Below are 25579 nucleotides of genomic sequence, written 5' to 3' on the forward strand. Positions count from 1 at the left end.
AGACATTTCTCCAAAAAGTACGATCTTTGTCCCCATGTGCAGTTGCAAACCGTAGTCAGGCTTTTTTATGGTGGTTTTGGAGCAGTGGTTTCTTCCTTGCTGAGTGGCCTTTCAGGTTATGTTGATATAGGACTCGTTTTACTGTGGATATAGATATTTTTGTACCCGTTTCCTCCAGCGTCTTCACAAGGTCCTTTGCTGTTGTTCTGGGATTGATTTGCACTTTTCTCACAAAAGTACATTAATCTCTAGGAGACAGAACGTGTCTCTTTCCTGAGAGGTATGACAGCTGCGTGGTTCCATGGTGTTTATACTTGCGTACTATGGTTTGTACAGATGAACGTGGTACCTTCAGGCATTTGGAAATTGCTCCCAAGGATGAACCAGACTTGTGGAGGTCTACAAATCTTTTTCTGAGGTCTTGGCTGATTTCTTTTCATTTTCCTATGATGTCAAGCAAAGAGGCACTGAATTTGAAGGTAGGCCTTGAAATACATCCACAGGTACACCTCCAATTGACTCAAATGATGTCAATTAGCCTATCAGAAGCTTCTAAAGCCATGACATAATTTTCTGGAATTTTCCAAGCTGTTTAAAGGCACAGTCAACTTAGTGTATGTAAACTTCTGACCCACTGGAATTGTGATACAGTGAATTAATTATAAGTGAAATAATCTGTCTGTAAACAATTGTTGGGAAAATGACTTGTGTCATGCACAAAGTAGATGTCTTGCCAAAACTATAGTTTGTTAACAAGATGTTTGTGGAGTGGTTGAAAAGTGAGTTGTAATGACTCCAACCTAAGTGTATGTAAACTTCCGACTTCAACTGTATGTATGCTTTTGAAATACGTTATAGTAGTGGTAGTGTCCGCAGTAGTAATGGTGGTGACTGGTTATAGTTGGAAAAAGTAGGTAGATAACAAGTTAGGATAGCTTGAACACGTGAAAGATGGTTTGGTGTATATAGCTTGAACGGTTCAATAGTTACCGTTGGTGAGTTCTATTATTCAAATGTATGCTAATATATAGTTATAGTCAATATCTTTGTACAGAAAAATGCTAAATCAACTATATCATTTACACCTAAGCGTATGCCCAGAATTCTAAATTCATATTCCACAATCATATCTCTCCTGAACACAGAAACGAGCGCAAAATTACAATATTCTGTATCATGAGTGGATCCTCCAGCTCTTCTTATCAGCCCAAGGTCAGTAAGCACAGAGGGCTAGCTGGAGCACTAAGCTATCGGCAGACACTCGCCGCTGTGTTTGCTAACAAAGGCTTTGTGAACTGGGAGACTGACCGCTGGAGACAGTAAGAGATGGGGTCATTGGGGACACTTTTAGCGGGCACGCTGTGGTCACAGCCCACACTTCAATCACACTCCTCAGGGTCAGAGAAATCAATCCACCTTAATCCTGCTGCAATCTCCCTGCCTTTCTGGGTAATGCAGCCCAGAGATAACACCTTCTTCTCAGAGAGAGAGAGAGAGAGAGAGAGAGAGAGAGAGGGAGAGACCCGAAACGGAGAGAGAGGGAGAAGAGAAAGATAGAGAAAGGAGGAAAAAAAGAGACCGAAAACACACTGAATAATACACAGGCTGGACAAGGTGTCTGTGAGCTAACACCTCACCTAAGAACACCTCACAGTTATCAGCCTGTCGGGTTAGACATTGTGAGCGACCTTCCCCCGAGATCTTGTTTACACTTTGGATGTGTGAGGATGAGGTAACACTCACCTGGCTCTAGTCTCCACTGATCCTACCTACTGCATACGGAGAGAATGGATTTATCCAAGAGCCTCCCTGGGGTTGCGAAATTACAGTAACTACCCAGGTTTTCTAGAAAATATACAGGTTTTCCAGAAAGGATTCCAGATTTTCCTGCTCATTTCCTTCCACTTCCCTAATCTTACCATCCGGGATTTCTGGAAAACCTGGGAAAGTTACCAGAATTTTGCAGGTTTGAACTGTTTCCTCTGGTTGACTAATCATCACCCTTTATACTTCATTTTTTGGGTTGATGGAACAATATATTTTGACATGACATATAGCCTAATCCCAACTCAATCCAGAAAGCCCAACGAACATAAACATGAGAAATCCTCTCTCTGGTCTAGCGGTTCCTAACACTAGCGGTTCCTAACATGGTACCTAATTTAAACTGTTTCACCGTGTCAATCACAGCCAGCCTACATGGATCTCTCTCATTCTGGCTTTACAGATGTGGTATCATCCCCCAAAAAATTCCACATCACAGAATCCCATATACCATGCGAGGATGAATCATCACAAAGGGGAAAATGAACTCAATACAAAATTAGGATAACGCCTTACCCACCTACCCCTTCACACATCCATGGAACCTTGCCAAATAATGTAAATTCTCAAGTCATGAAAAACACACATACACACACGTTTTTGTACTATCCTTGTGGGGACCAAACAATTGATTCCCATTCAAAATCCTATTTTCCCTAACCCAAACCCTAAACCTAACTCTAACCTTAATTCTAACCGTAACCCTGATTGTAACCCTAACCTTAAACCTAACCCCTAAGCCTAAAATAGCCTTTTTCCTTGTGGGGGCCGGCGAAATGTCCCCACTTTTCCTTGTTTTACTATCCTTCTGAGGACTTCTGGTCCCCACAAGGATAGTAAAAAGAAACACACACACACACACACACACACACACACACACACACACACACACACACACACACACACACACACACACACACACACACACACACACCACCAAACAGCATAGATAGATAAATGAGTGTTGCCTGCCATTCTCCTCTGGCTGCAGTGCAGTGTAACTAACTATGCATACTGACAGGTGGCAGGACCCGTGGCCAGAAAGAGCCATAGTGGCTGAGAAAGCATTCATGACTGGAGTTGGTACAGATATGGTTGTCAGTCAGCTGCCACATTATCCCAAAGCTCAGACTACAGGCTACATGGCCAGCCAAGGCAATCAGCCCAGCTTTAGTCCATCAGACCTGTCAAAACCGGGCCTCATCCAACGCAAAGAAGTGAACGCCAGGGCTGTGTCTCAAATGGCACCCTATTCCCTATGTAGTGCACTACTTTCGATGGTTCACAACAGGGCTGCATCTCAAAAGTAGGTCCCCGGTAGTATATAAGGAACAGGGTGCCATTTGGGACGCACCCCCAGCTCAGCTCCTCTCCTCCATTGGTAGACTTCAGTCTGTGGCTCTCGTCTACGCGTTCCCCTGTTATGCAGCTGTTTCCCGGGTCACTGTTACAGCGCTACTTCTCCTACTCTCGTTCCAGTACCGTTGTCAATGCGCTCGACAGAAATGACACTTTGTTGAGGACAATGTATGACAAGGAAAAAACCCTTCCTAAAGCACTTGTCAGGATCTGCCGGTGTTTGTGTCACTCAGTGAGAGAGGTATCAAATATTGATACCTACACAAACCAACGGTGGTTGTAGAAGCATCTTATTCACTTGAATTCAGAAGTTCTGTCTAAGCTGTAAGCTGTGCTGAAATGGCACTTGAATTCAGTGAAGCTCCAATGGAGTGCTGTCGATTCAAGGAATTCATGAATTATACCATAGGAGATCAACACGAACACCTCTATGGAAATATTTAGATGCTAACAATTAGGCAGAATACATAATATCCCTCTCATTAAGTAATTTGTACATGACTTGTACAATATTACACCATCTACAGTGGGAGTAGGATTGCAAAAATCTGGCAACATTCCCAAAATTCCCAGCTTTTCCAGGAGTCCTGGTTGGAGGATTCCGGATTTCCTGCTTATTACCTCCTGATTCTTGGGAATTTGGGGAAAGTCGCTGGAATTTTGCAACCCTACTTGTACAGTATTACATTATGTACAGTTGGAGTGTTCCTCACCAGTAGGTTGACTCGGACAGTGACCAGTAGTTTGAGCCAGGAGGGGAATTTAGAGATGATCTTAGTGATGAAGGAGGCGATGGTGTCTCCGTAGTCTGGCTTGTGGAACTCTGCCTCGTTCAGCCCGTCTATCAGGATGATGTGGTCTTCCTCGGGAATCTTCCTCTCTGAAAACACCCAGAGAGGGGTCAACAGGGGTCATGGTGGAAAGAAACAAATTGAAAATTCACAAACCTTAACGGTCAAGTCGATAAATGCAAACCTTCCAGGTCAAGCCAACATGACATATTGCAGAGGAGTTTAATATAACCCTTTTTTTAAAATATTTTGGCTCATAAAATACAGACAGACATACAAGCTGCTGCCAGAATATACAGTAGTACGAGAGTAAAACATTAGTTGGACACCATACTCCACAGACAACCTTGTACTGAGATACATGAGACTACTGACATCTCTCTGTATTGCTGTGCCTTGCGTCATTTTAAGGTTTTCTCTACTATTCTAACACATCTCCACAGCAGCTAGCGCAGTGATGAATGAACGTGAGTGCGTCGGCAGCCGTATTCACAGTGCAGTGCGCTAAACTGCTGTGTGGTGAAACCGCAGCGAGGAAGTGCTCTACTTCACTGCAGTATCTCAGCCAGGCTTTCACAGTGCTGAAAGGGCAGGGTCCTTGAGCGCTTCCCACACGGCACCCTACTCCTTATATACAGTAGTGCATTACTTTTGTACAGGGTCCATAGGGGTACTGGTCAGAAGTAGTACACTACGTACACTCTTAGAAAAACAGGTGCTATCTAGAAACGCAAAGGGTTCTTTGGCTGTCCCCTTATTAAGAGAAGCCTTTGAAGAACCCCTTTTGGTTCCAGCTAGATGTAACCCAAACAAGTTCTACCTGGAACCAAAAAGGGTTCTCCTATGGGGACAGCCGAAGAACCATTTTGGAACCCTTTTTTCTAAGAGTGTAGGGAATAAGATGCCATTTGGAACACAGCCCCAAAAGGGTTCTCCTACTGAGACAGGCGAAGAACCATTTTGGAACCCTTTTTTCTAAGAGTGTAGGAAATAGGGTGCCATTTGGAACACAGCCTTTCTGGGGTTCCTCCAGCTTCTATATTGATGATCAGAAACACAGAAAAATGTGGAGATCTCAACTCCTCTCCCAGTTGGAATGTCAAATCAGATTTGCACCAACCAAACCCCCCCTAAAACTTTATTCTGTAAAATATATTCCTGCCAATCAGAACCAGAACTTTTTCTTTATTTTTGCAAAGCCTCAAGCCTAGAGCTGGCTAAGTCCTTTCTAATATGGCTGTGCAAAGCGCCGATGCAGGTTTCTCGTTTTGACGGAGTGGACAAATCAACACGTTTTTTCTCCCTTATCAAGCCCAAGCGACCAGGCCAATCGAACAGGCCATTCATTTCGATAAGGAACGGTGGGAGTCATGAGGGGAGGCGGCATGGGGGGAGGGCCCATCACGGTCCACCCTAACATCACAGGAGAGCTGCTGCATGCCTTGTCTGCCCACTCCTCTGCTCTGTGCCCTGCACATTGATTCCAATTCTTTTCCATCTCCATCATACAAACACTGGATTTATCTATATTGGCTGTTTAGGCTCCTGCAATAACATATTGATTCAGCATAGAGCACGGGGAAACTGGTGGGTCGTGTGTGTGTGCAGAACGGACCATGATTACCTTGAGTCTGTCTGTCTGTCTGTCTGTCTGTCTGTCTGTCTGTCTGTCTGTCTGTCTGTCTGTCTGTCTGTCTGCCTGCCTGCCTGCCTGCCTGCCTGCCTGCCTGCCTGCCTGCCTGCCTGCCTGCCTGCCTGCCTGCCTGCCTGCCTGCCTGCCTGCCTGCCTGCCTGCCTGCCTGCCTGCCTGCCTGCCTGCCTGCCTGCCTGCCTGCCTGCCTGCCTGCCTGCCTGCCTGCCTGCCTGCCTGCCTGCCTGCCTGCCTGCCTGCCTGCCTGCCTGCCTGCCTGCCTGCCTGCCTGCCTGCCTGCCTGCCTGCCTGCCTGCCTGCCTGCCTTGGAGAGATACACTATATATACAAAAGTATGTGGACACGCCTTCAAATTACTGGATTCAGGCTATTTCAGCCACACCCGTTGCTGACAGGTGTATGAGCACACAGCCATGCAATCTCCATAGACAAACATTGGCAGTAGACTGGCCTTACTGAAGAGCTCAGTGACTTTAAACGTGGCTCCGTCATAGGAGTCCACCTTTCCAACAAGTCAGTTCGTTGAATTTCTTCCCTGCTAGAGCTGCCCCGGTCAACTATAAGTGCTGTTATTGTGAAGTGGAAACGTCTAAGAGCAACAACGGCTCAGCCGTGAAGTGGTAGGCCACACAAGCTCACAGAACGGGACCGCTGAGTGCTGAAGCCACTGGAAGCAAGGTCAGCACAAGAACTGTTCAACGGAAGCTTCATGAAATGGGTTTCCACGGCTGAGCAGCCACACACATGCCTAAGATCACCATGCACAATGTCAAGCGTCGGCTGGAGTGGTGTAAAGCTTGCCGCCATTGGACTCTGGAGCAGTGGAAACGTGTTCTCTGGAGTGTTGAATCACACTTCACCATCTGGTAGTTCGACGGACAATTTGGGGTTCAGGAGAGCGCTACCTGCCTGAATGCATAGTGCCAACTGTAAAGTTTGGTGGAGGAGGAATAATAGTCTGGGTCTGTGAGTGCTCAGCCAGGCCCAAACACCCAACATCACTAATGCTCTTGTGGCTGAATGGAAGCAAGTCCCCGCAGCAACGTTCCATCATCTAGCGGAAAGCCTTCCCAGAAGACTGGAGGGTGTTATAGCAGCAAGGGGAGGACCAACTCCATATTAATGCCCATGATGTTGGAATGAGTTGTTCGACGAACAGGTGTCCACATACTTTTGGTCATGTAGTGTACAATAGTCACGAGACGCAGGCTTCCTTAGAGACGCTGTATTGTTCTGCCATGACGACAATAACAATGTACCACTAACCATTTAGCGTAACATCAATTAAAATCAATGCCATGTCAGAGAAAACACAGAGTGGCTACGCTAAGCAATTAACAATGTCCCTGCAGACTTTCTCCCTCAGTAAGGCCAGAGCTTAACCCATTTCAGTTCCTTTGTGGAAGAAATGGAACCCTCATTCATCTCAGCTGGACGAAGTGAAAAACACAGTAAACGGTCTCTGGAGTGACCATAGGTAGCCCGTCTGCGATTTTTTTTACGAGACCGAAGGGCACCTTGGAACGATCAGTATCTGTCTCTCTCTACACAGTCTGGACTGGAAATCTGAGCAAACCTGTGGTTCAGTTATTTAGAATACACTTGCTAGAAACTCTGAGCCACTGAACGCTGCTAGATTATAACATTGGGAGTCCCTTTTGGACCATGACCACCAGTGACAGTGAGACGGTCAGATATGAATGAACCTAGGTGTAACTAGCTTAGCATCGTACCCTTGCGGAGGTTGGCCAGCGGTTCCAGCACGCCCCTGCGGAAGGCTGCCATAGGGTCCTGGACACAGGAGCGCAGACTGAGCATGCTCTGTAGATGGGGTTCCTTCAGCAGCAGTTCTCTGTAGGCGGTGAGCTGGGGTGCTCTGCACAGCAGGGCGGCGATACTGTGCACAAACTCTGGCACCAGGCAGGTGTAGGTGTTGTCAGCCTGGCAGTAGTGATACGCAACCACCTGGACGGGAGAAAAGAGAGGGAACAATTGTTTAGCAACTTTAGTGGCTTAAAATGTAAGAGACCTTTGCTGTTTTACAAAACCCTACTATAGTGTCAACTGTGAGTAGCTTATATTGTTCTTGGTTTAAGTCTGTAAAAATGTGGCTGTGTGACCTCAAAGTCCTTGTAAAGCCAATAGGCTTGCTGACTACAAGGCATTTGATGCAATACAGCAGCTCGGTATAGCGACTAAGCTGTCCCTGACCTCATTCCACTGCTGCCATTATACAATCGAATTTGGAGGTGAATATACAGAAGCCAAAATGCTATTTGTTAGTCTGAAACCAAAGCTGGGACTTGAAGGCATGTCCTTCAGATGCAACCCTTACGAAAAAAGATTACAGTCAGACTGCAGTTTAACTGTACTACAATGCAGTATAACTGCAGTTAAAGTGCAGTCTAACTGCAGTATGCTGCAAATACTGCTTCCAAAATAACACCATTTTTTTTATTACAATAATTCTTCAGTGTAACTGCAGTTATTCTGCAATTACTTCGTCCAAAATACCACATGCGACTTCAGTTACTACACTTTTACTGCAGTTTCAAAACGGTAATCTTTTTTTGTAAGGGATTTAATTGGCTGACTCTAAACCAGACACATATAACCCACTCTAACCCACCTAAGCAGGGCGTATTGAATAGGAACAAAACGGAAGATAATGGGCCGAAACGGGGCAAGCCTCCTTGAATTGTCCAACAATAAACGTTTGAATTTTCGGATGCGAAATGTTTTGCCACGTTTTGCGATAATTAATGGACCCAGGTGTCATCCCCTACTCAGATAGAGGGTCTGATGATCAACAGGCTGAAGCAAAGCTCAACAACCTCCGCTAACCTCCCCAAAACACTGGGCCCTAGGTGGAGCTCCATGTGCTGCCTGTGCCTTGTGCTGAACAGGTTCTGCTGTGTTCACGGACACGGACATCTGATTTGGACAGGGGGCGGTGGGACCCTGGGGATCTGTGACTCTTTCTCTGTGTCCTAATTACAGTCAAACCTGGAGGAGCTGACACACTTTACAGGTACATCAGGACAGGAGGAGCAGGTGACTGGCTAGTTACTACCGCACCTTAGCTCACCACATAGCAACCCTACCTCTGCATGGGTCTACTGCAGAAAGGAACTGCAGCCCTGCAGCCTGTCCCCAGGCACAATGACGTAGACGTCCCCGAGAGGTCAGAGAAACAGTTGGCCCAGAACACCAGTCTCAGAACCGCACATTCACTATCAGATGAGAAATAGATTCTAAATATGTCCACGCAAATGTCTTGGACCTGACCGTCGAGTAAATCGTGCCACTGCGACGTCTGAAAACGGTCTCATTTGCAATGGAAGAAATATAACCCTAGCCAAACTATAAATCAAGGATAAGCACTTTAGCTGTAGCAAAGTAGTGCACTAAAACCCAGGATGATCTCTGTCACTGAGTTCCAAATGGCAGAGGAAGTTGGCACACGATTGTAGCCCAGGACGAGGGAAAGAGGACCTTGAGGCGCTGGCCTGGCCGCCTCCATTACGGCTGCTGCCTTCTTAATTTCCAATGATGTATTATTGGATCGTCTGCTTGATAGCGTTTTTTCCCTGTTTGGACAGACTAGGTTACTAGAGATGGCTTTGTCCAACACCAACTCGGGGGGAGGGGCATTTTTTCACTGGGCATAATAATAAAGAGGCCGAAGCGTCGACCATTGCCAAAATACTGCTACCATCTCTGCTGCCAAGACAGCCCCCAAAACGAACCTCGAGAGGTGGTCTGAGTTCGGTTCACTTGAATTCCACGGTTCGGTTCCCTTTTTAATGGCAATGTGAACACAAAGCTCCCCAGGTTCGCCTGTCATTATTTCCGCACCACACACCAGACTACTGCAACACCGTTTCCCCTGCCGTAAACCCTCTCATTGGTGCCACAAAACAGAGAAGATGATTGGATATTGATTAGCGATTGTCAAGAATGCACATCAATTCCAAAATATGTGTTTTAGTTTTTAGCTCAGATTATTTGTTTGCAATATGTGATTCATAGGCGAAGAGAGCTTCATCAGCTGTTTTTCAATTGTGGGGTTTGAGCAGTGTGTGAAGACAACAACATATTTGGTGAGAATCACAGCATATGGTACAAAATCCCTTCAACCTCTTAAAGGTGGAGATAATTATAGCAGTAATTACAGAATGATTTAATCTGCAGTTATTCTTCTGCTTTTTATTCTGTTACCAATCTTATTTACATGTTAATAAAGTTCAGAGTTCATTTTAGAGAGGACTGAGATCGGTTCTTATAAAGAGTTGAATGCGTGAAAACATTGAGACAATGAAGTGAAACGAGAGGCTACGACAAATCATTTTGGAACAATAGAGAGCTGTATCGGAGAGAGAACCTCGCTATCCATATAGCGTGCGGCTGTGAGAGAGACAATGCAGTTAAGACACTGGGCGAGCGGTGTTGTCTTCTGACACAGACGGAAGCAGATGTCCATTGTCGGGGATGGATCAGAAGGAAAGAGAGGAGACAGCAGCTTGCTGACAAGAAGCGGTTTCACTGTACAGCTACTCTGAGAGGGAGGATTCAGGAACAGTGAGGTACAATGTCTCCCAGGTGTGGACCATATTCCACCTTATGCAGGCCACTCTACCTCATCAAAGAGACATGAACATCTGGTGTTTGTCACATCTTTCCAGGTGATTCTCCGCAGTACAACTGAACGTTTCCAGAGTCGTAACTGAATGTCATTCATTTAAAATTCAGAGACAAAACCGTCAAGTGTGATTGTGCACATATAAGTGAATCAAGCGATACCGGTGCCTTATTGCAACTGCAAAAGCCTACCAAATACTGTACTTTGCAGACGCATAAGTGAGTGCCCTGGATAACAGGGTGACTTTGAAGAGAGGCATCTCCTTTTTATTTAGCCGTGATGACTGAAGACGCAGCGTGGCGCGGCAGTAACTACACCACAGGTAGAGAACCCCTTTGAGAGTTAGCATTGAAAGCAGTTTAGTGCATAACTGGCATGAGAGATTCACAGAGTTGAAATACGTTCAGATGTGCTTCAGTGGCGCGTGGCTCGTAGAGGTTGCCAGGCACATGTACTCTCGATGGCGATGACTTGCTGTTGTCATCTCACGGCTATACTATCCCATGTTAGTGCAGCACTGATCCGATCCATCCAGGGCAGAAGTGGAAGGCCTTTATGATGTCGAGGGATGTTTAAAACACGTGTTGTTGAAATAACTTCACAGTCATAACATGGAGAAAGAAAGCAGCCCCTCTGAAGCTATTTTCCATAAGACTTCAGAACCCTTTATATGATGTAACAGCGTTAGGGACAAGGGTGAATGAAATGCCTTGGAATGTTTCAGTCATGCTTGCGTTCAATAATGTTTCAATTCGAACTGGCTAGCTACTGTCCTTGTTTGTTGCGATTGAACGGCAAAGACACACCCAAGAAACACCCACATCAAACCACACCCCCAAGACAACTCTCGTTTCCTTTCTGTGATGGCCGCTAGCATTTCTTAATGAGCATTGATGAAAAACAAGGCCAAATCAGGAAGTGCAGTCGCCCATTAAGTATTTCTAAAAGTCCCACAGTAATGTTTGCAAATGGCATGCTAAGCTGCAAGCTGGATAGTGGCGCAGCTTTCTTCTCATAGACGGAAGGGAATAAATATGAGGCTATAAAATAATATGCGAAATGACAGATGGATATTTAAAAAGCTGCGGGAAGGGGAACTCTGTGAATTGGAACAATTAGGTGGTGAATATATAAGCTGTAATCACGCTTTAAACTCAGCAGGGTACCTCAGAGGCAATTTATACCTGAGCAGATCCACTTTGTTAGGCTACTATGTGTAAATGGATGGTGATACTGAAAACACTGTTAATATTCTAACCGTAAATAGGCTACTTATTGAACTACACAAATAACAACAAGTTGCATAGCCAAGCCATAATATACATACATTGTGGTGGAATAAATAAACCCATAAATAAGCCATTCTGCATTGACAGTCAGCTCAGATTGTAGGAAGCTGCTATCTCCATGTTGTGAACGGTGAGCCACAGCCTTCCGATTTGGGCAATTTACCATACCTGACATCTTTTTGACCACACTGCTAACATGTTGCCCTGGCAACGCCGAGGATGTTTGTGTTCAAAATGGCACCCTATTCCCTTTATAGTGCACTACTTTATACCAGGGCCCAAAGGAGTGCACTATATTGGGAATAGGACACCATTTGGGACGTCAACCAGAGACAAGTCCTAGGGGAGTCATGCCTCTCTCTGTGAATGACAGAAGAGTGTCCCAGGCAACCACAACATGTTAAGGACACACAGTGAGCTTCTCACTCTCTCCCTCTCCATTGTCTTGGAACCACCAAGCTGACATCTGGGCCTGAGCAACTTCATGTTGGATATCATTTTACATTTACATTTTAGTCATTTAGCAGACGCTCTTATCCAGAGCAACTTACAGTAGTGAATGCATACATTTCATACATTTTTTCCATACTGGTCCCCCATGGGAATCAAACCCACAACCCTGGCATTGCAAACACCATGCTCTACCAACTGAGCTACACGGGACTATGATGTCCATTCGATGAGGGGGAGTTAAGAGGAATGGTTATTTAACTAAGCCCAGGGCTCGCTGCAAATCAAACTGGCCCGTGATGTGAGAATTTATTTAATGGGGACTCTGTGATTGTCTTTCATAAACATCCAGGACCCCAGGGACATTTTTATTATTCACTCGCTTCATATAAAAATAAATGAATGTACACAAACATAAATCAACTGAGTGCCACATGCAGAATTATGTTTTTGGTTAAAACCCTAATAAAGACTAACGGAAACACAGCCTGGATATGAAAGGACGAGAGTCAGGGAGGCCCGCACAGCCTCCCTCCCTAAACCTCAGGTGGTGGATGGAGGGATGAAATGAAGGACAGGGGAAGTAGACTGAGAGAGAAGGGAATACTTGCCTCTGCAGTACTTCATTAGTGAAAGTGAATGGGAGCTCTTGGGACCTTGGACACTCATCAAATTCTTGCTATTCTGAGCACAAAGATACACTTCACAGTAACATAATGTCTTCCTTGAACCTGACCGGTGAAATGAGACAATGCTCAAAAGCCGTCATGTGTAATAAACACATTTCCATGCCAACAAAAGACCAACAAAAAAAATTCTAAAAGGGAGTGTCACAAATAGCACCTTGTTCTCTATATAGTGTTACTTTTGACCAAAGCTCTCTCTGTGATTTGGGACACTGACAAAGTCACAGCAACAACATTCCCAAAGGTTGGGTTGGGATATGAGCTGTGATCTGGCCAGGTGAACTTCCAGTACCTTGGTGGCCAGCCGTTTGACGGCCTCCTCCTTGCGTCTCTGGATCTCTGGGGTGCCGGGACAGCTGTTGTTCCTCAGGGTGTTGGTGGCGCTGGGGGGCGGGGTGGGCTGGGGCGGCTGGCTGAGGGGGAGGTCTGTGCTCTGGGTGTCCCCACCACCTGGAAGGAAGAGAGAGGGAATCAGGAGCCATCAACAGGAAGACTCACTGTGAACTCTACTGCTGGTTCAGGTGCAACCATGGTCCGCATCCCAAATGGCAACCTATTCCATTTATAGTGCACTACTTTTGACCAGCGCCATAGGGCTCCCGTAAAAAGTAGTGCACTACGTATATAGGGATTTGGGTGCTATTTGGGACACAGACCCATAACTTGTCATTGTTTGACAAATCAATACATTTCTGATTCTCACAATGATTATATATTCTCATTCGTACAGAATAACCTTGCGAGAATGTGTGGAAGACTTACGCGTAGCATACAGTGTTAGAACGTCAAAACTCGTGATAGCATTTCAACGACATCAGTGCAACCAAGGCTGTGCCCTTCTTGTGTTCAGAAACATACATTAGTCTAAACCAACGATAGTTACTTCCTGTCAGAAGAGGTCCTGAACATTTGATAGAGGAAGATCCTCTGTCACTACTGTACATGTTGATGGATTTAACTGCACATTATATCAGCCCACAGTCCAATCTCCTTATAGACCACCCAAAAAATAATGGTTCTAACTGTCAAGGCAGCGTGTGACTGTGGATGCATCCCACATGGCACCCTATTCCCTATATAGTGCACTACTTTTGACCAGAGCCCTATAGGGTGCCATGAGGGATGTATATTGTGACTGGATGATGTGCCTCAAATCCTGTTGTCCTTGCCAACACTACCACTTTATTCTCATGTTAGGGTCACACCCTATTCCCTATATAGTGTACTATCTTAGACCAGGGCATATAGGGGTCTATTCAAAAGATGTGCACTATATAGGGAATAGGGTGCCATTCGGGATGTAACTAGGGGTTACTTCGTACTTTTGGGCGATGCGCTGGGGCTGTTGGAGGCGATCTGCCGCATGCGGCCGCCGTGACAGCTGAGCGCCACCAGCCGGGAGATGATAGCCGTCTTGCCGAAGCCCACATTGCCTATGACCACGGCGCCGCGGCTCTCTCCGGCCTCGCCGCCGCCCTTCAGCACGTCCTCCAGCTGCTGGAAGAGCCAATCGCGGCCCACGAACACTGAGTCTGTGGTGATGCTGGGCACCTCGAACAGCAGTGGCTTGAGCATGATGTCCACCGGCTTGTAGGGAGCAAAGCGGGCTGGAGGAAACCAAATAAAACAGACAAACATTTATTCAGTGAGGGTTCATAAGAAAATAGTTCATATATAATGCATGGTACATTTACACAGGTGCTGAAAAGCAGCTAGGCTAAAAAGTAAAGAGACAGGTTTCTGGTGTAAAGACAAGCCTTGAAACTGTTTTTGGCACTGATTAGGGAACGTCTCCACATGAAACACTGTTTACACCTGCGCTGTTGACCATACCTTTTCATCTCTTTCCTCTGAAATGATGCAATATGAAGCAATGTTCAACATTGCTGTGGATTGCGAGACTGACACTCACGCTCAGAATGTGGAGCCCGAGCCCTAGCACCATCCACGATAATCAATATATTTTTGTCCTGGAATTTCCTCTGAAACGTCTTTGTGTGTCTCACTCTCACACCATTTGAGGAATATAAATATCTCTGGCTCTGACATGTCAGTTAATCAGAACCACAAAACACTGTCTGTCTGTCTGTCTACGGCGGTCGTAGTCTGATAAGTGCTGCATGTCAGCCTGGCGATAAACACCTGCTGCAGGCCAAACATTCTTCTCAGGGCTGTTGAGGGGGAGGAGGGGAGATGCCTGGGCTGCAGTCCGTGTCCACCACACAGCTAGAGAAACAGAGTGGGCTATTTTTCCTCTGCAGCTCTCCCCACCCCCCCGACTCTCTCTTCATCATTGCCATCTCTCTCTACGATCTCTCTCTCTCTCTCTCTCTCTCTATTCCTCTCTCAGTCTGAGCTATGTACAGCCAGCTCCATTGCCTTGGCCCATTTGTGAGTGATCTTCAACAGGGCAGCTAACTTCAGTGCCGATTACTTCTCTGCCCCGCACACACACCTCGGCGGCATGAGAGAGAAACATCAGTACTAGCCGCAGTACCTGACCACAGCCAGTCCCCTCTGTCTACTGAGCGATGTACTCTGAGAATAGAGGTTTAGTTGGAGAAGTTACTCAACTGCATTCAAACAGCCATTGGCAATCATGTAGGCGGATGGCAAAGGTTTGCAATTTATTTTCTTTTTTTTCTCCATTAGACTGCTTAAAGTGTCTGGAAAGCCAAACACATAATGTTCATAAATGTGGACTGTTGCACAACTTTCTGTCCACGGGGACATTTTACATAATACTAACAACTCTATACTGACAGCGGCAGTGAAAACAGAAGGGTTTTAAAAGAGGGTTAAATAGTTTTGCGAGCATTTAATGATGTAATATTACATTATTCATGTCGTGATCAAATATTAACTCTGTGGTATTTCAGTCAGCCAAGACTGGGATTTATACCAGGATAATATAAAAGAGTAATGTGTACGGTGCCAACGGAATAGCTGCTGTTTGAATAGCTGCTCTAAGGACAGGCCTAGTCGATGAAAGGATATTGTGGGTGTACCATTATGTTGTAGCCATTAGGAAACACAGGATATGCTTTTCTGCGTTCTATGGAATAGGTTTACATTTTCCCCTATGTTTCTTTTATACGTTTGGTGTGCACTACAGTGGCCCTTGTTCTATGTTCTTAGTAGCTAGTTACTGTACCCTATTCCCTATATCGTGCACTACAAAGGGCTCTGGTCAAAAGTTGTGAACTATTTATTTAATTAGGCAAGTCATTTAAGAACAAATTCTTATTTTCAATAATGGCACAGTGGAACAGTGGGTTAAATGCCTTGTCCAGGGGCAGAACGACAGATTTTTACCTTGTCAGCTCGGGGATTCAATCTTGCAACCTTTTGGTTACTAGTCCAACGCTCTAACCACTAGGCTACCTGCCGCCCCAAACTATACAGGGAATAAGGTGTGATTTGGGATGCAACCTTGGTGTACAGTGCCCATGCTGTTAGAGTGGTAGATATGAAGCATACCTTTAGAGTCCTGTGGTGCCCTCCCACCTGTGTTATGCCAGGGCAGCCGAATGGACGTCCGCAGAGGAGTATTACGTTGTTCATCAAGATAGCTCAGGTCTTCCAGCTTGGTCGAACTGGTGGCTGCAGAGAAAGAGAGAGAAAACGATGAGATAATGTGTGGGATATGAAAAAGACAACGAGCCTTCATGATTGGACAAAATCAGACAAATGGCCATGAACAGTTCCTGGATCACAAGCTAAAACCAATCATGGAAAACATGTCACTGGGGAAATCCAGGGCTTGTCCTTAATACGCTGAGAGAGAAAAGAGGAGTAGGACATGTATCAGATGGGAGACACAGATCCAGGCTGACATCTCGATGGCAGGATTTCAGGCAGAGGAAAGGGAACGGTGGACCCTGTCATTGACAGTTCCCTGGAGGTGGTGTGGATTGGGCATTGGGCAGCCAGGTAAAGTACAGCTGACAGGAGAGAAGAGGAGAGGAGCAACAATCCCCTATCCCCCCTAAAATCCCCCATTCCCCCAGCCTGATTCAACCTGACAGCTGACGATCCAGAGAGAGAAGTGGTCTGTCCCCATTGACACTCCTGTGTGCTGGAGTACAAACAGAGCTAGTAACAACCTAAACACAACCAGTATCCGTCCCAAATGGCACCATATTCCATGTGAAGTGCACTCCTTTTGACCAGGGCCCTGGTCAAAAGGAGTGCACTTACATAGGGAATTGAGAAACAGCCCTGATACAAATGTCAGGAAGGACTGCACACAGCGCCAACAAACACATTTACTAACTAAAGCCAGCCTTACTACAGGGATTACTGCCTGAAAACATACAGTAGGCTACAGCAACAACATTACAGAGAGAACTCACAGACAGCACCTAGACCCAGAGAACATGCGCCATGAAGGAAGAATGACTACAAACAATACCTGTCATGATCAGAACTAGAAGTGATAACAAACACTAGCAGTTTGCTGTACAGAACTCGTCCTCCATCTCTACCTACCATCCTCGGTCTATGAAACCCACATACGGAGACAGACAACGTGAAACAAGGTCTCCGGTGTTCCAGGCAACAATGAAATCACCATGGAGACCCGGCTATCCTCAAGCCGGCGTCCTGTTTAACCCCTAAAAGTCTAAGCCTAACATATAGAATTGTTTTAAGATGGTCATACCATGGATCATTTAGCTATTTGATTGAGAATTTTAGGACCCCTGTAGGTATCAAAAAGATAAAACATTGTATTTGGCCTTCACTACTATAGCTCATAGAAACGCATTGAGTAACACATTCATAAATGGCAAAACAGACACAAAATTTTTTTATCATAAGGAATAAGGTTTTGAAGCGTCTGTCCTATATCTAGGAGATAAGAAAGCGCAGGAAATATATGTATTTATTTGCACAAAACTTCCATAATTCCATGAATTTTCTTAACTGTTACCGGGTTACCTTCAGACGGGTCCCGTGACACTTGTGGGGGTCGAAGAGCAAAACAGAGAACAACATTGCGTCCGTGAGTCTCATCTTTCCATAGAGTGGTCATATTAGTTAGTAGGCCAAACCGTTCGGACGCTACAGACAAAGTAGCTCTGTCACTTTCCACCGCAGATTTGGAGGGCCGACATAGGCAGACGCGGTGGTTTGAGATGCAGCCCATGCAAAAAATCCAGGTATCTCTACCTTAAACAGACGGATTTTGTCTTTATCATGTTAATTAGATTGACGCACAGGTGCTGTCTGGGATTTGAACAACAGCAACTCCCTCACCCTGCCACTTTTTGGGTAAACAGCTAAATGGATGTACCAATTCAAGATTGTGCCTTCAACAGGAAAAATCAAAGCCCTTTTCTCTCACTCTCTACTCCATAAGCATCAGCTGAGCCGGGAGGACAGACAGGACAGTGAGGGACTCTCCTCCCCAACTTACTCTGAGGAATGTTCTCCTAATTAGAGAGCCAGCTGGTGACAACAGAGCAGGCAAGGCAGCATGCATCAATAGAAACATTTATGGAAAAAAGACCTCATTGTCAGTCTACCCAACTATCAACCTGTTGATGTGAATTTCATTTCGGCCTCGAAATTAGAATAAATGAGAGCCTTACTCTAATTCAACATGAGAGATCACTTCACACAATGCAGCCAAAATGTTAAACCGCTCGTTGCTCTCGAGTTCAATTCTCCCAACTGCCAACCTGCTGGTGCTGGGCAGTGGGTCCCCCTGGTTTCACCACACAAGAAGTTGAAGTAGCTACTTACAGTCAGTCAGCGGCAACAGAGCCAGAGAGCTGGGCAGGACAGCGGCAGGTATTTAAAAACACTCCTCCTCATTCCCGGCAGGTAGCAGGCAGGCAGGCTGAGAGGCAGGCAGGCAGGGCGGAGGCCCTTTGTGGAAAAGCTCCACAGAATTATTCTCCCCAGTGGGCTGGACACTCATCAGCGTACCCAAGTGAATCTTCTGCCCCAGCGCCCCCATCCATGTCCAGGCACACTGGCCGCATTCAACTGGTGACTGCGCTTGGCAGTCCACAAGCACCGCTCTCTCTCCCTCTCCCTCTCTCACAGCATCCACAGCATTAGCAGCGCTCCGCGCAAAATAAATGCGGGTGCTTTACAAGATTGTCCCCCCCACCCACATGGATTTTTGGCAAGCGGAGGAGGAAAAGAGGGTGAATAAAGCAGGGGATAAATGAAAGGTGGGAATACGGTGAGAGCTGCTCCCCTCCAACGTGGCGGATTACAGTTTGCACCGGGCAGCCGGACTCGCAGTGGAATTAATCAATGATCCTCCCTGTTCTGCTTTCACAGAGAGAGAGTGAAAGGAAGAGGGGGTGAGGTGTGTGGAGAGAGAGCGAGCGATAGAGACAGAGAGAGAGAGAAAGGAAAGAGAGAGAGCGGAGAGCAGGGCACAGGAGGAGAGCAGGAAGGGGTAGTGACAAGCCGAGAGGGAGAATGATGTAAGGGAGAGAAGAGTGAGAGATGGCAGGAGGGAGGGGGACAGGAGAAGAGACGGAGGGAGAGAGGGGAGTGATGTCCGTGCTGTGTTCCAGCTCTAGCGCATCAGTCATACCCCCTGCTGACATTAGTGGACTGCAGTGAGATCCTTCTCTCTCTCCCCTCTACCTCTCTCTCTTCCCCCTCTCTCTACCATACTAGGCCCATTTAAAATCAGTATCCCTGTATAATCTACCAAAGCCATAATAAAGATATTTTGAAGCAGACATATACCGTTGTTTGTTAGTGCTAAAACCAAAGAAGACAATTCACGAGCCAGTATAACTTGTTTCAGAGTGGTGGTTGGGATGTCTCGCAGATGCATTGAGCCGTTTCATGCTCTTTGATTTTCACCTGTAACAGAGCTCCTCGCAGCCGGCACCATTTCCCTCAACACAAAACTGGAAATCCTCTCTAGTGTAAAAGAAGAATACTCCTGCTCTGAAGTCCTCTTCCTTGTTTTCCATATATGTTTCAAGCCCCAACTCTTCCCCAGGGTGCCAAAAGGCTCTCTCGCTCCCTGCTTCTCGTTCTCCCTCTCATTCTCTCTCTCGCCCTCAATCTGCGTTAACCTCTCTGTTTCTCTCCTCTTCCTTTTCCGACAGCAGATCCTTCCTGGTTGATGTGACAGCGTGTATGAGTATGATACCTTGAGGTCTGTGTGTCGGGAGGAGCTTTGAAGCTCCACAGATGTGTCAGGATGTGTCCATTCTGATGAAAACGGTTCTGCCCTTTACATCCCTCAATTCTCTGTCTCCTGGGTTGGAGCAGGAGGGGGGCTGAGCTGAACTGCTCTGCTGCTGGGAGCGTCACTTTGCCTGCACCCGTGCACCAGCCCCCAGTACTTGCTATTTCCCAAATGGCAACCCTGTTCTCAAAAGTGGTGCACTATTTAGGGAACAGGGTGCCACAGGGGTCTTTTCAAAAGTAGCGCACTATATAGGGGGGAATAGGGTGCCAATTGGGACGCGCCCCATTGTTATTTAGTGGGCTCTTGTATAGGCTTAATGCCTCCAGAAGATTTCTGGCATCTCCCAGACTGCCACCTCAAATCCCTCTCTGACCCGCCACACAAATAGGCCCAGAGCTGGAATTGAGTAAGTGGAAAATGGAATAGAAGTGTCTTACACAAAGGTTTTGACGCGTAACCAAGTAAACAGATTACGTTCGATTCCTTGCTGGTTGTCGCTGGCTGGCGAGCAATTTGCTTGTTGGATCATAATACAGACGAAAAAAACAGAATATGATGAAGAAAAAGATGAGGAGAACGCAACATCTTGCATAACACATGATTTTCTCTGTTATTTTGTTAGCGAACACGAACCCTTTTATTTATCACACTACGACATGAAGGAATATACGAGGAGTACGTTGCTCCACTAGTGGGCACCCACTGTGCTTTGATCTAACCTGTTAGTGTGGCACAGGGAGCACACACTGCAGACCACATAGCAGAATACAGAAGAGCTGTAAAGCAGACCAGAGCACAATAACTTCACTGGAGCCCTGCAGTACAGTACCTGCATTCCCCACAATGCTGGCCAAGCAATACAGGCAAACTACATAAATGGAAGGACTCAGCTCAATATCAACGCTATAAGAAATAATGAACAATCACAGAAATAAAATGGAGGAAATTGAGGATCAGGACATATATTTTATTTGAACCTTTATTTAACTAGGCAAGTGAGTTAAGAACAAATTCTATTTACAATGACGGCCTATGGGACTTCCAATCACAGCCGGTTGTTATGCAGCCTGGATTCAAACCAGGGTGTCTGTAGTGACGCCTCTAGCACTGAGATGCAGTGCCTTAGACCGCTGCGCCACTCGGGAGCCAAGGATATATCAGACATATTCCTGATATGTAGTACAGTCAGTTCTAGCTAATTCAATTCAGGGTGTACCGAGCCAAACTGAGCCAGTCAATGTCCAGATATGGTCGGAGGTGACAACATGGACTCCACGTGAACCATCAACATTAGAGAAGAAGTGAGCGGAGGAGTCTTCAGGGAACAGTGAGACTCCACATACACACTCTCAATCAGCGAATGGGAAACTTGACAATATAAGCATACCAATGAATCATCTCGTAAAATCCATACGCGAGTAGACAAAACATAAAAGCAGATAAAACCAGTTAAGCCAGCTCTAATTTATCACCACATACACCAGTGGTTAAAACACAAAACTTTATGATTTGATGTAATGACTCTATAACATAAGCAAACCTGCGGAACGTCTGGGGACCACTGAGAGATGACATCAGTCGAAGAGATGGGACACAGCTGTGTGACCTCTAGTCATCAGTTCTGTGGGCCCCAGGAACCTTAAAGGAAAAGTCCACCCAAAATCTACAGTATCTTTTGGTGTTTGTTTCATTAGTCCCTTGTTGACATAGTCCCAAAATGTTTTGCGTGTCAGCAATCAAGTTTTCAAGATACATAACTTTCAAAATACAGAAATACAGCCGGTATGATGCATTTTGCATTTTCCTTTAAGGTATTCACCACACTATTCTCCAATGCAGAAGGATCCATGGTAACAAGATGTTGGAACAATGGCCGTCAATGATGCCCACTTCTGCTCAGGGGGGGCAGGGCAGCTAGGCAGCGGACATCTGCCAGGTACAATGGACCAATCACCTAGACTCAGCAAGAAACCCTAACACAAAGGAATCCCGAGTAGGGCAGCAGACTGGCACCTGGCAAACGACTGTGAACCACAATGGTACAAATGCCTGCCTGGGCAATGCCAAAGCAATACACCACTCAACCTGTGCCAAGGTGGAGTGGAGTGCCGCCTGGGTATATGCTATGGCCGATACATTCCACAGCCATCAACCTTAATGCCATTTCACTGTCTGGAGAAATCTCCACCATCAGGAGGTCTCGGAACCATGGACTTCCTGTGGCCAGTCTTAATGTAGCCTTTGACTCCCTAAGCCACACTGAATGTCTTATTAACTGATGACTGGAAATAGTATTCTTTAATATTTGAGAGTAACAAAGAATGTAGAAGGCTTTGAGCTGAATTCTTGTCCCGAAATGCCCCGAATCTGCACTGGATGAAGGAGACATCTGCCTTAACATACCATGGCTTTGTGAAATTGGACTTCAGCCAAATCTTAAGAGTTGACAATATAGAGCCAAGGCAGACTTCTACTCTGTATCCTCACTAGGGCTGGGTATTGCCAGGGACCTCACGATACGACAGTATCACAATACTTAGGTGCAGATTCCATACGTATTGTGATTCTCACGATTCTATATGTATTGCGATTTGATACTGTGATTATATTGCAATTATTTTGATGGTCCAAACATACTGCTCACTATACAGTATGTCTGCTGCAGAGAGACAAGAGAGAGCCATAATAAAAACCTGTTTTGATCAGTCAGGGAAATAAAAGTACTGAAAACATGCTGGCTCACTATTTAAAAAGAAGATGGAGAACAAACTATAGGAGTTTTGGCAAAGATACAGCCGACTAGCGCCAGCTAACGCTACCTAGCCATATATAATATTGTCTAAAATAGTACTTTTTTCCCACATCACTAATCCCCACACATCAGAGAGGGGTTTCAGAGGGTAGACGATCTCTTACAGCTTCACAGAGACCCTACCGTCCTCCTTCCCTCCCTCCATTCCTTCCATTCCTCACACTCTCCGTTCTTATTTAGAATTCTACTCTCCACAGCCATCACTTTACATGCAGTAATAACATTTACATATTTCGTTTTCCGTTACAGAGCCTGTGTCACAGCCAATCCTGTTTGAAGCCGGTGGTGCCTGTGATGGGGTGTGGGTTGGGCTAGGAGAGAGCCATCTCTGAGGAAGCTCCTCTAGGAACCACTGTTTGTCTGTCCGGGTGGAATGACTAATGTGACCATCATCTCAAAATTTCTTCACTGCGTACTGGTTCATGAGAGTCTCACCTTTCCATATTAGTGTGTAGCCCAAACTGTTCGGACGCTGCAGATGATTTTGTGAGGAGACCGATTTCGGGATGTCTCATGGTGTGACAAACACCCCTCTAGCTCTGTCACCGTTCACCACAGATGCGGAAGTGCGCATCGGTGGATGCGGTGGATTGAGACGCATCCAATGCACAAAAAAAAAACAGATATCTTTTTATGGGGATTTTTGTATTATGCTAATTCGATTTCCGCGGGGTGCGGACCTCAACTCTAGGGGGGTTAATAACTCAAAGTGTACGTCTCAAATGGCACCGTATTCCCTATGAGCCCTGGTCAAAGTAGTGTACTATACAGGGAATAAGATGCCATTTGGGACACAATGCCATTTGGGATGAAACCCATTGCTACATTATAGTGGAGGCACTGTGACTATATAAATATACACTGAGTGTACAAAGCATTATGAAAACCAGCTCTTTCCATGACATAGGCTGACCAGGTGAATCCAGGTGAAAGCTACGATCCCTTATTGATGTCACCTGTTAAATCCACTTCAATCAGTGTAGATGAAGAGGAGGAGGCTTTTTAAGCATTGAGACAATTGAGACATGGATTGTGTATGTGTGCTATTCAGAGGGTGAATGGCAAAATATTTAAGTGTCTTTGAATGGGGTATGGTAGTAGATGCCAGGCGCACCGGTTTGAGTGTGTCAAGAACGGCAACGCTGCTGGGTTTTTCACGCTCAACAGTTTCCTCTGTGTATCAAAAATGGGGCCGACACAAATTGTGCAGCGCAACAGACCAAATGACAGTCCAGTACAACATTGGTGCACAAAGACCCATCAAGAAATGCACAAGTCGTCGTACCTTGACACGAATGGGGTATGGCAGCTGACGACCTTACAAAAAAGAAGAAACAGCAGTTGCAGTGGGCTAAGGAAGGAAAGCACTGGAGAATTGGAAAACCATTGCCTGGTCTGATGAATCCTGGTTCCTGCTGTTTCACACTGATGGGAGGACTAGAGTGTGGAGAAAGCCACATGAGTACATGCATCCATCATGCCGCGTGTCAACATTGCCGGCTGGCTGTGGTGGTGTGATGTTGTGGGCTGTGTTTTCATTGCATTGGGCCCCTTAATAAAAGTGGAGCAACGTTTGAATGCCACAGGATATCTGAACATCATTGCCAATCAGGTGCATCCCTTCACGGCAGCAGTGTATCTCTCTGCGAATTGATCTTCTTAGCAGGATAATGCCCCATGCCACAAGACTAGGATTGTCCAGGAATGGTTCCACGAACATGACTGTGAATTCAGCTTACTGCAGTGGCTTGCCCAGTCACCAAATCTCAATCCAATTGAACATCTGTGGGATGAGATGGAACGGGCTATTCAGAGTAGAGATCCACTACCAGCCAACTTGACACAGCTTTGGGAAGCATTTGACGCTTTTGACACATTCTAGAGTCCATGCCCGACTAATTGAGGCTGTTCTGAGGGCAAAAGGGTGTGCAACTCCCTTAATGTTTTGTACACTCAGTGTATATATGCAATTGTTTTGCTATGCAGAATGAACGGAGGAGAAAGCAGCTTTACAGACATGTCCTGCTGGGAGATAATACAATTAGGGATTTATTCCATGGCTTATGAGTCAATCAAAAATGTGCACAAATAGGCAAATATCCCCATGTCAAAAGTCCAGTCTTCCAGCAGGGTCAGACGAAACAATCTGCAGAGGAGGATAGTGTTAAAACTACTCTCATATTGTAGTTCTTAGTTTGTCTGTGTTTTGGACAAAGTATATTTGTGAATTCGCGGTGGGTCTACTGTGTCCTGCTATGAAAAACTGCAAAATGGCCATTGATTTTCCGAGCTAATACATTTGGTGGTTTGGTGAAATTAGTAAGATTTTGGGTTCCATATTCTCACTCAGACAGGTGGTGTATTGGTATGGATCTGGACCTAGCCAGTTAGCCACAGCTTAATGAGCAAACAGTGGTGCCTGGATTTCCCACAGCAGCAGCTCTATGGCAGCAGGCCAGTCACGTTGTCCGCTGTAATCACACACACAGTGCAAATGACACTTCTGAGCAACACAGATACATTCCCTGTGCATATCTCACATTTTAACAGCGCTGTGGGACACTGGTTGATTGGCATTGGACAGATGCACCAATCCCACTAATTCACCCCCAGAGAAAAATACCCTTTGTTCCCGGGCTAATAACCTCCAACAACCTGAGAAGGGGACAAAAGTTCAGAAAGAGAGAAGTCTAAAGGACAAAACAGGCCGTGGCGACGGACGGTTAAAAGCATTGGTCCTATCCACTCTGACCACATAACATCAGATGTGACTTTCTTTTCATATTGAATCGCCACCGTTCGTAGACACCTAGCAACTACTGTGCACGGCTGACATTCTTTATGTGTGTCTAGTCCTTAACGGTTCAACGATGAGCCAGCAGAGCAGCAGAGAGACAGCCC

General features: G+C 45.9%; 1 protein-coding gene across 6 annotated transcripts in view; it reads right to left on the minus strand.

The window, feature by feature from the left end:
• Positions 1–25579, minus strand: part of LOC115156074 (protein TANC1) — a 179305-nt gene that overhangs the window by 30690 nt on the left and 123036 nt on the right. For all 6 annotated transcript variants that reach the window (XM_029703330.1, XM_029703329.1, XM_029703327.1 and 3 more), the window contains 5 exons: positions 16173–16295; positions 14015–14299; positions 12985–13142; positions 7359–7590; positions 3897–4063 (listed from right to left, as the gene is read on the minus strand). In XM_029703330.1, the coding sequence (XP_029559190.1) occupies positions 3897–4063; positions 7359–7590; positions 12985–13142; positions 14015–14299; positions 16173–16295 (965 nt within the window). The remainder of the gene's footprint in view (positions 1–3896; positions 4064–7358; positions 7591–12984; positions 13143–14014; positions 14300–16172; positions 16296–25579) is intronic.

Source organism: Salmo trutta, chromosome 20 (assembly GCF_901001165.1).
Source record: "Salmo trutta chromosome 20, fSalTru1.1, whole genome shotgun sequence".
Classification (NCBI taxonomy): Eukaryota; Metazoa; Chordata; class Actinopteri; order Salmoniformes; family Salmonidae; genus Salmo; species Salmo trutta.